This window comes from Equus przewalskii, chromosome 7 (assembly GCF_037783145.1).
Source record: "Equus przewalskii isolate Varuska chromosome 7, EquPr2, whole genome shotgun sequence".
In the NCBI taxonomy this organism is placed as follows: Eukaryota; Metazoa; Chordata; class Mammalia; order Perissodactyla; family Equidae; genus Equus; species Equus przewalskii.
Window position 1 is genome coordinate 24,737,561 of NC_091837.1, and position 12,230 is coordinate 24,749,790.

Here is a 12,230-nt window from a genome sequence, read left to right on the forward strand (position 1 = left end):
GCCCTTACTCTGGCAAACCTCCCCCACCCACCATCCTGCATCCCCTAGGCTCCCGCACCCCATTCCCAATTCGCTTTGGGACATTTGTGTCCTTCGCAGGGGACTACGTATTTGACATGGTGAAGGCTAACGGGGAAAAAAAGAGGCCAAGAAAAAAAATCCACACAAGAAACATTGCAATGTCTCATCCTTAGCAACTTTGTTTGGTTAGTACTGCAGAATTCACAGCTGATTCCAAGGCACTCGCCTTGAACATTGCTACATGCTCCAGGCATTATCAGTAACAAGGTGCAGGAGAGAACCGCCAGCTCTTGCAGAGTTGTCTCCAGTTTCCAGGTGGGAGGACTGTTGTCCATATTTTCTGTTGCTCTGTGTCTGAGCTGGGCCGGCTCATCCTGTGACTTTGGAGGCCCTGCTTACTGAATCGATGCATCCTATATATTAGGCTACCACCACGACAATTTCATGAACGTAACTAACGAAAACCTACCATTTCCCTGTCTCCCACTTAAGTGTGACAAACGTGATAATAAAACCTCTCCACAGAGTTTCATACAAAGCAAGTGAAACAGCAATTGTAATGGCAAGTGATGTATTTGGCTCAAAGAAGCTTGTGTTACTGAAGTTAATGCAAAAGTCTGGCCTCTGCTCATGATATTATTAAATATATATCCTAAGGGATCGGAGTCATCTATCATAAACGGTGACAGCCCTGGGTATAAATAAACATTTCTTTAGAGTTTGGCATCAGTTTTTCAATGTGCTTCCTCGAAGCAGACAGTTTGTTTGAGGGATCAGTTTTGAGGGTGCATCTGAACCGAGAGGGGTGCAGGGTCCTGACACCTGAGGCTGCAGGTTCTGCTGCAGGCGCTGGCGGTGAGCGGTTCAGGCCCGAGGGCAGAGGTGGGCCATGGTCACAGGTGCTGCAGGGCTTCCTGTCCTTGCTCCGTGTAACCGTCATCACGGTGGGAGTTGGCCCACTGGCCAAAGGACTCCTGGATGTGCACGTTCCTCTGCGTGTTGGCCAGGCGCTTCTTATCTCGGGAGAAGAAGCTAAACCTTTTGGAAGGGAAAGAAAGAAATGAGAGCCTACCCTTCGCTGTGCACTTCACAGTTTGTGCAATGCCAGGGACAGAGAGCAGCAAACGTGAAGGGAGCAAATCAATACAAGGTGTGAAAGGAAAAGTTGGGGTGCAGGTCAGAGTTATTCTAGAAAGCAGCAGGGGATTTTGCGTGTCATTGTCACAGTCCCTTGGAGGTGACACAGCATGAACAGGGCATGCACGTACGTGATGTGTGATGCATCTCCCACCTGAACCACTACTGAGGATTTCTTCTCATCACTAAAGCGAAGAAAAAGCTACTGGAAACATACATGATGGGTTTCTTGACCCTAATGATGTCGAGAAAGTAATACTTGAAAGCCATATGGGATGTAAGATGATTCTGATGTAAACAGATGAATGGTTTTAATGTCAGTAGTTACGTATCTATTTAACGTGAATCAGGAAATGAGAAAAATAACACATCAAAGCCCAGGTTTTGGGGCCGGCCCGGTGGCGCAGTAGGCTCACACCCTTCACTTCGGCGGCCCAGGGTTCGCCGGTTCAGATCCCGGGTGCGGACATGGCACCGCTTGGCAAAAGCCATGCTGTGGCAGGCGTCCCGCATATAAAGTACAGGAAGATGGGCACGGATGTTAGCTCAGGGCCAGTCTTCCTCAGCAAAAAGAGGAGGATTGGCAGCAGTTAGCTCAGGGCTAATCTTCCTCAAAAAAAAAAAAAAAAGCCCAGGTTTCATGGATATTACTGCTTAGGATGAGGCAAAAGTAGGTATTTAAATAAAATGAGACAATTAAAAAATATTTTAAGTAAGTAATAGTACACATGAGTCTCTGATTAAATATTGTGAGTAGAGCACGTGAATGAAATTTGGGAAACATCAATTTGGAGCGTCAAAAATTGAGTTAATGGTGAGAGCCTTTAGAAGTCATCCCTGTAACCAGCCACACAGCAACAGCTAACGTGGACTGAGAGGTCTGTTTGAAACAGCTGTGGCTACTGATCACTGATTAATCAGAGCGGACCATCTGATGCCTAAAAGATGAAGGCAGAAATCACAGGCAAAAAGCTTATAAAGTGGCCCATTTAAAACAAGGGCTGTTTTAACTCCACCTAAACAGAGTCTAGGACCCTGGCCAGAGACCTTGAGCTGGCCCACTTTGACTCTTTCCCAAAAACCCTTTCTAAGCAGTCCACTGTCCTTTGGCACTCCTAGCCTCGTAACATTTCTTGTCCTCACCAAGTTCTCCCATTCTTGAATTCTGGTTTTTGAACTTGGTAAGAGAGAGAAAAGGCATGTTACGTTTCCCGGGGGCAGTAAGAGGAATGACCCACTGAGACAGTGAAGCTTCAGATCAACTATTTTTAGCTCTGTCTGTTCACCTATTAGCTTTTTTTTTGGTGCTGTGGCCTATGGAGTTCAGTTTTAATCACGTCTGGGTGAAAATGATTTTATTCTTCTGTGGTTACTGGCTCCTACAGTCCCTATCAGAAATAAAGTGGCCTTTCATCATAAAGCTGGGGCGAGCCAAGTTTATCTGGAGACATTCTCCCTACCAGCCACGTCTCTTTTCTCCATGACAGGTACGTGTCCAGGCAGATGAAGGCATGATGTCCTCCTGGGTCATTTGTGAACTCTTTCAGCGTGTCATCAGGGCAATTAGTTGGCCAAAAATACAGCAGCAACCCATCCCTGGGACATCTCACCTCTACCTGACTAAGCAGGAAAGCCACTCGCCACTGCCTGGCCAAGGGACACAGAGAATCAAAACATGGGTCCCCTCCTCTGCTTTTCCTATCTTCCACAGGATCCACTGGCTTATTGACGATGGCTTGGCAAAACAAAGCAGTTTAGAAAGCTAGGGCACGAAGATCGAAAACACAGCGTTAGTGTCACTCGGGCGGGGGGGGGGTCACAGTGGGTGATGATTACTGACCCGTCACTTAAAGGACCTTCTTTACTGGATCAAGGACAAGGTGGTTTTAGAATAGAAACAGAAAAGACAAAAAGAATTATCGGTGACAGAGCTGAGAATTCCGAGGCTCCACTCGTGCAGAGCGAGTGTCACGGGTGGCATGTCTGAAATCGCACTCGACACCCACTTCAAATGGGAACAAGCAGGTGACGGCCATGCAGCTAAAGTGGCCAAAGAAGGCAGGCCAGCCCCAGCAGTAGCCGCAGCAGACATTCCAAAGGCAAAGTTCAAACAAACCCAGAAAAACACAGTGCCTACAAGGGGGACAAGTCGTCGGAGAGGCTGCAGGGTGGGGTCATCTATTATCAGTCCCGCTGCCACCATGGGCATTATGGCTGTAAACATCCTGGTTAGAGAAGTACAGACAGACACAGAGAAGATGAAGACCAGGGAGGCATGAAAATACACAGTCCACAACAGACCAGCTGAAGGGTTTGTTTACGGTACATGCTATGGGTGGAATTGTGTCCCCCCAAATTCATATGTTGTAGTCTTGACCCCCACTACCTCGGAACGTGACCTTATTGGGAGATAAGGTCCTTGTAGATATAACTAGTTAGGATGAAGTTATATTGGAGTAGGGCAGGTCCTTATAAAAGGGAGGAATTTGGACACAGACAGACCCACAGGAGGAACGTCACGTGAAGCTGAAGGCAAAGATGGAGTGAGCTTCTACAAGCCTACAGAAACCAAGGATCGCCAGCAACCACCAGAAACCAGGAGAGGGGCATGAAACAGACCCTCCCTCACGGCTCTCAGAAGGACCCAACCCCGCCCACAGCTTGGTCTTGGACTCCTGGCCCCCAGAAATGTGAGATAATACATTTCTGTTGCTTAACCACCACACCTCCCCGTGCGTCGTACTTTGTTACAGCATCCTTAGCAGACGAGTGCAGCATGTGATGAGCACCGAGGGAAGGCAGGGCAGTCCTCAAGGGCTGAAAAGGCAGGCCTGGGCGTGGGGAAGGAGGCGGTCAAACCCCACCATGGGAGTGAGTAGGGACACCCTTGCAGGGGGCCTTCCAGCACATCCCCCCCAACTGCCATGGGCTGCAGGCTCTGTGCCCCGAGGCAGCCAGGGGAGACCCAGGAGAGAAGGGGAGGCAGCCAGGGTGGGCCGGCAGGACAAGAACTGAAGCCGAGAGCCTGTATAACCGCCCCTGGGGAAGTCAGAGCTGACGGTGACGCCCATCAGTCCCTCGGCTGGGCAAGGAAAATGAAGAAGAAACTCCACACAAGCCAGCAGAGCTCATTTTAAACAGCTTTGATATTCTTTGTTTAGAGCTTGGCTGGGCCAAGATATAAAATGACTGTCTCACATGAAGTTTGAGGATTCTCTGTGTGTGGATCACCTTTGATGCGCTTCAGAGAGTAGCTGGGAGTTGCCATCTTGGTAGAACCACCTGGATGGCTTCTCACGGTGACAATGAAAAGAGAGGACACCTTTTGCTAAATGAACGGGCCCAATCCCCAGAGGCCAGGCTAGTGGGCACAGTGAGCTTTCCAGGGGCTCTAAGCCACGTGGTTCTGCATCCACCTTCACCAGGACCCCTCTCTTAGCATAACAAGGAGCTGGAAAAGGCACAGTCACTGTGTGGGAGATGGCCCCAGATGCGGGGTGGGCGTTTTGCCTGGAGAGATGTTCACCCACCTGGAAATTCGAGACTTCATTTGGGGCCTCATCAGGGCCCTTGGGACACCTGGAGGGTCCGGCCGAGTTACTCTCTGTGTCCCTTTCCCTTCCTATTCCAGGTCCCTCCCTGCAGAAGCCGCCACCTCTAGAGAGACAGCCACTTCCACGAAAAAAGACTGGCTTGTTTTGGTCAAAAGTTTATGTCCTGGATATGCTGTAGCTGGTTTTAAGTGCCCCCTCCCCACCGACTATTTCTGGAAGCCTCAAACCAAATGGAGCTCTAACAGTGGCATTGCAGGCAGCGTAATGGGCGGCTGTGAAGAAGCTATTTCTGGGCTGAAGCGAGGAGGGCGGTGGGTAGGAGGACAGGGACAGAATGCGCTGCTGCCGCTACCATTTGATACTTGAGTGGCCGCCTACTCCAAGGCCGACTTTCCGGTATGGAGGCCAGCTCTTCTGATCTGAACCTTCCCTGGCCGTCCTCAGCCCCATGGCTGCTTCCTGCCTCCTGGGCAGCCCTTCTGCCCCTGCTCAGCAGGAGGCAGCTGTGTGTGCGTCTATGGGACGGTGACTGAGAGCCAGGGACCACACAAAGGGGGCGCTGGTGCCTGGTGTCCACTGGGGACGAGGCTGGAGTCACTCAGGCGCTCCTCGTGACCCTCCCAGGCAGTGCCAATGCCGACTCTGTGGCCAGCAGCTGCCCGATCACAAGCTATTCTTGGAACGTCTTCTGGGCGCACTGTTTTGACTGGCGGCAGGAGCTTCTGCTTCCCTTGACCAGTTCAGCCCAGAAATGTAGACTCTGGCGTCCCTGGCTCGTGGAGCATTTGAGAGATAAGGGAACTGGGCATTTAGCCCACAGCTGGTGACTTGAGGGGTGAGGTAAAGGCGGGTGGGAAGGCAGCACGAGACAGCTGGGGCAAGCCCGGGGCCAGGTGGCAGACGGAAGGCATAGGTTCCAGTCCCGACCTGGACCCTTCCCAGCGGTACAATCTACATGACGTCAGCGTGCTTCTCTGGGCCGGTTTCCTCGTCTGAGAAACGGGGCTAAGTGTCCCAGCTCTGAATCTCTGCCAGGGTGGAAGATACCTCAGTGCAAGAGTCCTAAGCCAATGAAGGGACTCCAAAGCTCCAAGGTCACTGCTGCTTACTTGTTGAGGGGGTGGGGAAAACCGGCCACGGGCAGGAAGCTGAGCTGGAAAGCAGGCGTCCGCTGCACTAAAGAGGCCGTGAGGCTAATGCTCCACAAAAGCCAGGACGAAGGGCCCAGACAGACCGAGGAGGGGGCCCGAGGAGTGAAGGAGGGGAAGGGGGACAGGCGTGGAACCGTCGTAGGAGCTGCCATTCCCCACCCGACCTGGGGAAGGGCGTCCCCACCCCAGGCTCTGGGCTCTGCACTGATGCAGCTCCCAGTCAGCAGGGGTGGACAAAGACGACCAGTGTCCTGCCTGGGCTGGTCAAAGGCCTTTTGTGCCTGTTTGATGTCCAGTTACTCCCTAGAGCTGGCCACCTGCACCGGGTGGACGGGAGGCTCTGACTGCTCTCCGTCTGTCTCTATGTCTCTCTCTCTGTTTCTGTCTGTCTCTCTCTGGCTCCCTAATTCCAGCTGCTTCTCCTACCAGGTTCAGAGCCCCAGGTCTTGCTGAGCAACCAGAGGTCACACTAAAGGAGAGAAGGGCTTTGGGAATGGGGCCCCAGGGTCTGGAACAATCTGGAAAAGAGGATCAGACACTGGAGCCTATTCAGGTGTGGGTAGAGCGAGTGGAAAGAAGATTGTCAGCTAACTTTGATAACTTTCCTCAGATTTTACCCAGTTTGAGATTTGCAGGAGCCTACTCATAATTACCTGTTTTAGAGAAAGGAGGCTGGAGTGGAAAATTAAAAAGTCAGAGCCCCCCCAGCTTCGGAAGGAATCCTTAGAATGACACAAGGCCTAGAATTACGGTGCTGGGGGCACTGTAAACACAGCACACTTAAGTGAAGACGCCGAGAAGTTCTGATTCTTAAAGACGGGGGGAATGCACTGCAGACATGGCTCTCCGTCCCCCCTCCCGCCTGGGCTCATGAACTTTTTCTCAACTTCCTCAGGTTTTAGCCCAAAGCCGTAGCTATCGAAGCACAGTCGATTCTGCTCATCCTTCCATGTGCGTGGGGCTGGCATGAATCAGAGTCAAATCTAAGTCAGTCCCATCTCCTACCAAGCACCGGGTAAGAAAGCCTAACCAAGAGGAAGCGTTCTCCAGGGTACTGAGTCCAGCACAGAACAGAGACTGAAGGGCTCCCTCACCCCCCGACGGGGCCCCAGTGGACACCCATCACTTCTGCGGGCTCAGCACTCTGATCTTGCTTGGGGCCTGCCCTTCCCCTAATTCCAGCCCACGTGAACTGGATGGGGTGGAAGCTACCCGAAGCTTCAGGATTGAGAACGAGAGCCACACCGGGCCCATTGATGTACTGCCCTGTGATTGGCTTACGGGTGGTCATGTGACCCAGGCAGAGCCAATGAGACCTGGTTTTGTGACTTCTGTGGAAGATTCTCTCTTCCTACTGGAGTTTCAGATAGAAGAAAGCAGAAGCCTGAGCTGATGGCTGCCATGTTGCCACTGTGAGGGGAGAGCATGCCCAAGAATACAGCCTACAGGAAGGAAAACAGAGTCAGAGGTAAAGGAAATGAGTCAGAGGTGGAAGAAACAAGGCAGAGCCCTGATGACAAGGCCTGGATCCAGCTGAGCCTGAAGCCAGAGTGACCTGGGAATTTTGGGTTACTGAGCCGACAGTTTTTCTTTCTTTTTCTTGTTACTTTGAATGGAGTTTCAATTGCCAGTGGAAGATTACTAATACGTGGCCGCGATGCTGTGGGATCCAGAGGAAGCCATTCTGGTTCTAGGCTTCTCCCTGGGAAATATGTATCCCTCACCAGAACCAGGAACCACACCCCCTGACAAATCCAGCAGAGCTGAGGGCTGAGCAAGTAAGCAACGCGAGGCTGCAGGAGGCTTGAAAAGGAGCCACACATTAACCCGCACGCTCCGAGGGGCAGCCAGCCTTCCCGCAGCCGCCAGGGCCCAGAGTCTGAACAAGTCACCCTTTGCCAAGAGTAGAGGGCTTGGCAGTTTCAAGGCTGCACACATTTGCCTTCCCCACCCCTTCCACCAACGCTGAGCATTCAGTCAATTCACAGGACAAGAACTAGCCAAGAATTTCCAACCAGAAGTGGAGTTTCAAGGTTGCGGCCTCCGAGAAACACCCCGGTTCCTCCCACACTCACGCCCGGTGGCTTTCCAGCCCTCGCCACTTGCTTTCACGAAGCTTCTGCTGAGGATTGAGGGAAGAACCCAGGCTGCTTCTGTAACCAGCCTTGGGGACAGCTGGAAGGCCGAGAGCCAGGAGGACCCTCTCAGGGGAGGTGATAGGCTACCAGACAAGGGTGTGAGCATGAGGCGACATTGCAAAGAGTTTAAAACGTGGGCTCTGCGGCCAGGCTGCCTGGTTGGAACCCTGGCTCTGCCTGTCATTAGCTGTATGACCCTCGGCGGGGACTGACCTCAGTGCCTCAGTTTCCCTAACTGTAAAATCGGAACAACAGTGCCTCTACCTCAAAGGGCTATGGGAGGACTCAGTGAGGTAATTTGCAGGAATAGTACCTGGCACACAGTAGGTTCGTTGTAGATATTAGCTCACTAGACCAGAGGTTTTAACCCTGTCTGAGGGGCTACAGGGGATCAGTGAACTTGAACTTGTATGTGGTTTTCGTTTTTCCAGAGAAACGGTCTGCAAACTCTCATCAAAATCTCAAAAGGGTCTTTTGGTGAAAAGAACCGCTGAAGTAGCTTAAAATCTAGTCGAGAGGAAAGACTGGGTTGCTCTCTTTCTCGTGTGTCCCCCACAGCAACCAGGGCCTGACTCTGCGTGTAGAATGCACCGATAAACAGAGAGACCGAGGGAAAGCTGGGGGAGTCATCGTAGAAATGCAAAGATGGGGTAGCCCCGGGGCCACAGCCCCACATCCCGGAGCTGAGCTGGGGTTTCAAGCCCTTAAAATGCACGAATCTGCCCCTCCCCGCTTTGCCATCCTCAAGGACCCAGGGACACACCCCCCATACACTCAAGCAAGCCCTGAGCGGCAGCCACAGGCCCCGCCCCCTCGGCCTCCCCTGACCTCTCTGCCCAGGGCCCCGGGGGTACTCAGTGTTCGGATAGAGGTGGACTCAGCCAGGGGCCGGGCCCAGCGGGCTCCGGGGTGAGGCGCGTCTCTGCGGGAGGTGGTTAGTGACAAGCCTGGCCCTGGCGCAGGTGCCCAGGAGGTGAAGTCAGGGGGCGTGTGAACCACCAGGTCAGCCGAGAGGGAGCAGCCCCACACCCGGAAGCCGTCACTTACAGTCTCTTGATCCCAGACTCCGGCTGGGGGGACATTCTCGGGTGCGCGACGGGTGGAGGCTGGGGTATTCGATTTTCCTCTTCTATTTCTTCACTGAAAGGAGTCGAGAGGAGTGAGACAAAGGAGTCAAAAATTCCCTGAGAGCTGGAATATTCCAGAAAGGTACTGTCTGATGGCCTGAGAGGGCGTGTACTCTTTCAGGGGAGTAGGAATAAGGAGACCCAGCAGGAGGGCAACAGTGGCCTCTGCCCCATAGTCTCTCTGCCTGGGGCGCTGGCCTCTTAGTGATGGGCGTGGCTGGGTAAGAGGAGGGGTCAGGCCTGGAGGCAATGGACACAGGTGACTGTGTTCCCTTTGGCCCAGTTGGTCAAATGTGAGGAATTTCAGGAAAGGGACCCACATCTCTGTTTTCAGATTCCTTTGAAGATTTCAGCCAAAAAGAACTACTTGCTGTTTCCTGTCCTCCTTAAATGTCGTCTCCACACCTTTGTAGTTTCTTCCATGCAGAGTATGCCACCCACCCCTCAACATCTCCCAAACCTGAATAGTAACCTATCCTTTAGGGAAGGCCCAGGTCAACTGCCACCTCCTCCATGAAGGCTTCCTGATTTCCACCTCATCCCCAAGCCAGAAGTGATCTCTTCCTTCTTTGAACAGCCAGTGTGCACAGTATCAGTAAAGCTTTCTTATGTGCCAGGCACACAGTGAGTTTTCAATAAAAATACGTGGTGCCGTATCGGTGCGTCGCTTATCTTCCCTACTGGAGCAGGATCCACACCTGGTGCATCTGTCCTTCCTTCCAGCTTTCCATTCAACAGATGCTTATTGTGTACCTACTCCACGCTAAGCTCCATTCTAAGTGTTGGGAACTTAGCCACGAACAAGACAAAGAAGGTTTCTCGTCTCATGTTGTTAACAGTCTGGTAAGGAAACAGACAACAAAACGAGCACACTAATGAACAGGACTAATGTGAGATGGTGAAGAGGGCCCTGAAGAAAGCAGAACTGGGTAAAGTGGTAGTGACTGGGACAGGGCGTTGCTTTGGATGGGTGTGATGGGGAAGGAAGGCCTCTCTGACAGGTGACATCTGACCTGAATCCTGAATGACCAGGAGTCAACCATGGGAAGAACCAAGGGCAACATTTTCCCAGCTGTAGGAGCAGCATGTGTAAAGGTCCTGAGGTAGAAACAAGCATGGTGTGTTTTGAGGAAACCGTAGAAGGGCAGTGTGCACGAAGCTGAATGAGTATGAGGCAGCATGATATGAGATGGTGATCTAAGTCACGGGCAGTGCTGTCCATAGAGCTTTCCACAATGACAGAAATATTCTATATCTACACTGTCCAATAGGGCAGTGCCGACTGAGCACTTGAAATGTGGCCACTGCAACTGAGGAACTAAATTTTAAATTTCATTTTAATTTAACTCATTTAAATTTGAATAACCACATGGCTAGCGGCTACCATATCCGACAGCCCAGCCCTGATAAGTGCCAAGAGTTCATTGGCCATGGGCTGAATGAACAAACTCTTAGGTTGTACAGGTCCACCATCTCTTATGTGCAATTGCGAAATCCAAAAAAGCTCTAAAAACGAAAATTCATGTTTTGGTCATTCATTTGGTGGCAAAACCTGAAATGAACTCTCATGAGGCTGTTTCTGGTCTTTATTTATCCCATTTGGTATGTTCATATCTTTCACTGCAAAAATATTCGTGTGTTTGATTTCGGGGTGCTGCCCCCGAGCTCGCTGGTGGTGTGAGTAACACACAGTAAGGTCATGTTCCTTTCTTAACGGCTGGAAAGTCCTGAGTTTTAAATGCACCTGGGCCCAGGGGTTTCAAAGGGATTGTGAGCTTGTGTGTAAGTGCTTCAGGCCAGAGGGGGTCCTCAGAATGGACAGAGATGCAGTCCTTGTCTTCCAGGAGCTAACTGTCCCAAACCCTGCACAACCCCAGGACGGAGCCAGCCTGGGAGCTCCCAGGATGCTCACCTCTTATAGTACGCCAGCTCCTCCTGCAACAAGAACACCTTGGACTTGAGCTCATTCCTCTCATGCAGCACGTCCCGCAGCTCCTGCAGCGTGAATCGGGGGCGGTTGGGGTCCTTGAGATCCATGGCCACCTTCTCCGCCTCTGAGACACTCTCCTCTCCGCCCGGCTCCGTCTGGAGGAGGCAAGATGCTGCTAATGAATTCCTGGCGGCCACCACCAGCACCCACTCCGCATCCTGCCGGAGCCCGAATTTCCCACCCTCCCGGGGCCTCAGCAGCTTGCCGAGAGTGCTATTTTAAGAACTCGCAGGCGGCCTCTGCTCACGTTCTGTGCAGTCGGCGTCCCTCCATCCCTCCGGAGAGAAAAGCCAGCGGCCACCTGTTCATTGTTTGCCTTCTCAATAGGCAGACCTGTGGGCTCGGCGCCTCTCCACTCAGGATTTTATTCCAAACAGCATTAAAAGGCGACCAAGGAGAAGAAACAGCGTGCCCCTAGGGATGCCACCCCCCTAAATCGTCCTGCTTTCCCTTTCCCATGTTCTCTCCTCATATTCATACTAAGACCTTTGTTAATTTGGCTAAAGTTGTTGGAATCAGAGCCTATGCACAATTCTCTATCTTTCATTTGACGTGAGGTCACATACATTTTCCCATTTGTTACCCGCCTCCTGGTCAAGCCCATTCGCCCCAGTGCTCTGGGCGTCTTTTCACTGGAGTTCAGGGGAAGCCCCAGCGGCGGGGTCACCTGGCGGTCACAGGACAGCAGGGGTTCACAGGCAGGGCATTTCTCCTCATGCAGGTCACGCGGACCGATCCTAGCATGCTAAGCCACCTGTTCCAGGCCAGGCCCAAGCCCGTCCTCCCACCCTCTTCCACAGCAAGGAGCTTTTAAAAACAATTGCGGTAAAATTACATAAAATTTACCATTTTAACCATTTAAAAATATGCAATTCAGTGGTATTTAGTACACATGCAATGTTGTGCACCCACCACCTCTCTCTAGTTGCAAAACTTTCTCATCACCCCGAAAGGAGACCGTGCACCCATTAGCACTCACTCCCCATCTCCCTCCCTCAGTCCCTGGCCACCATCATCTGCTTTCCATCTCTCTGCATTTGTCTGTTCTGGACATTTCCTATCAATGGAATCATACACTATGTGGCCTTTTGTGTCTGGCTTCTCTCATTCAG

The 12,230-nt window shown here is 51.9% G+C and overlaps 1 protein-coding gene across 4 annotated transcripts in view; it reads right to left on the reverse strand.

Moving 5' to 3' along the window:
* Nucleotides 1-174: 174 nt before the first annotated feature.
* Nucleotides 175-12,230, reverse strand: part of RILPL1 (Rab interacting lysosomal protein like 1) — a 44,401-nt gene continuing 32,345 nt past the window's right edge. Inside the window, exons 5-8 of one of the 4 annotated variants that reach the window (XM_008518502.2) lie at nt 11,041-11,213; nt 9,049-9,141; nt 2,999-3,022; nt 175-1,059 (exon numbers count right to left, since the gene is read on the reverse strand). In XM_008518502.2, the coding sequence (XP_008516724.1) occupies nt 915-1,059; nt 2,999-3,022; nt 9,049-9,141; nt 11,041-11,213 (435 nt within the window). In that variant the 3' untranslated portion in view covers nt 175-914. Of the gene's footprint in view, nt 1,060-2,998; nt 3,023-3,295; nt 3,384-9,048; nt 9,142-11,040; nt 11,214-12,230 lie in introns of all 4 variants that reach the window. The other 3 variants (XM_008518505.2, XM_070629253.1, XM_008518504.2) reach the window with 3 other exon arrangements.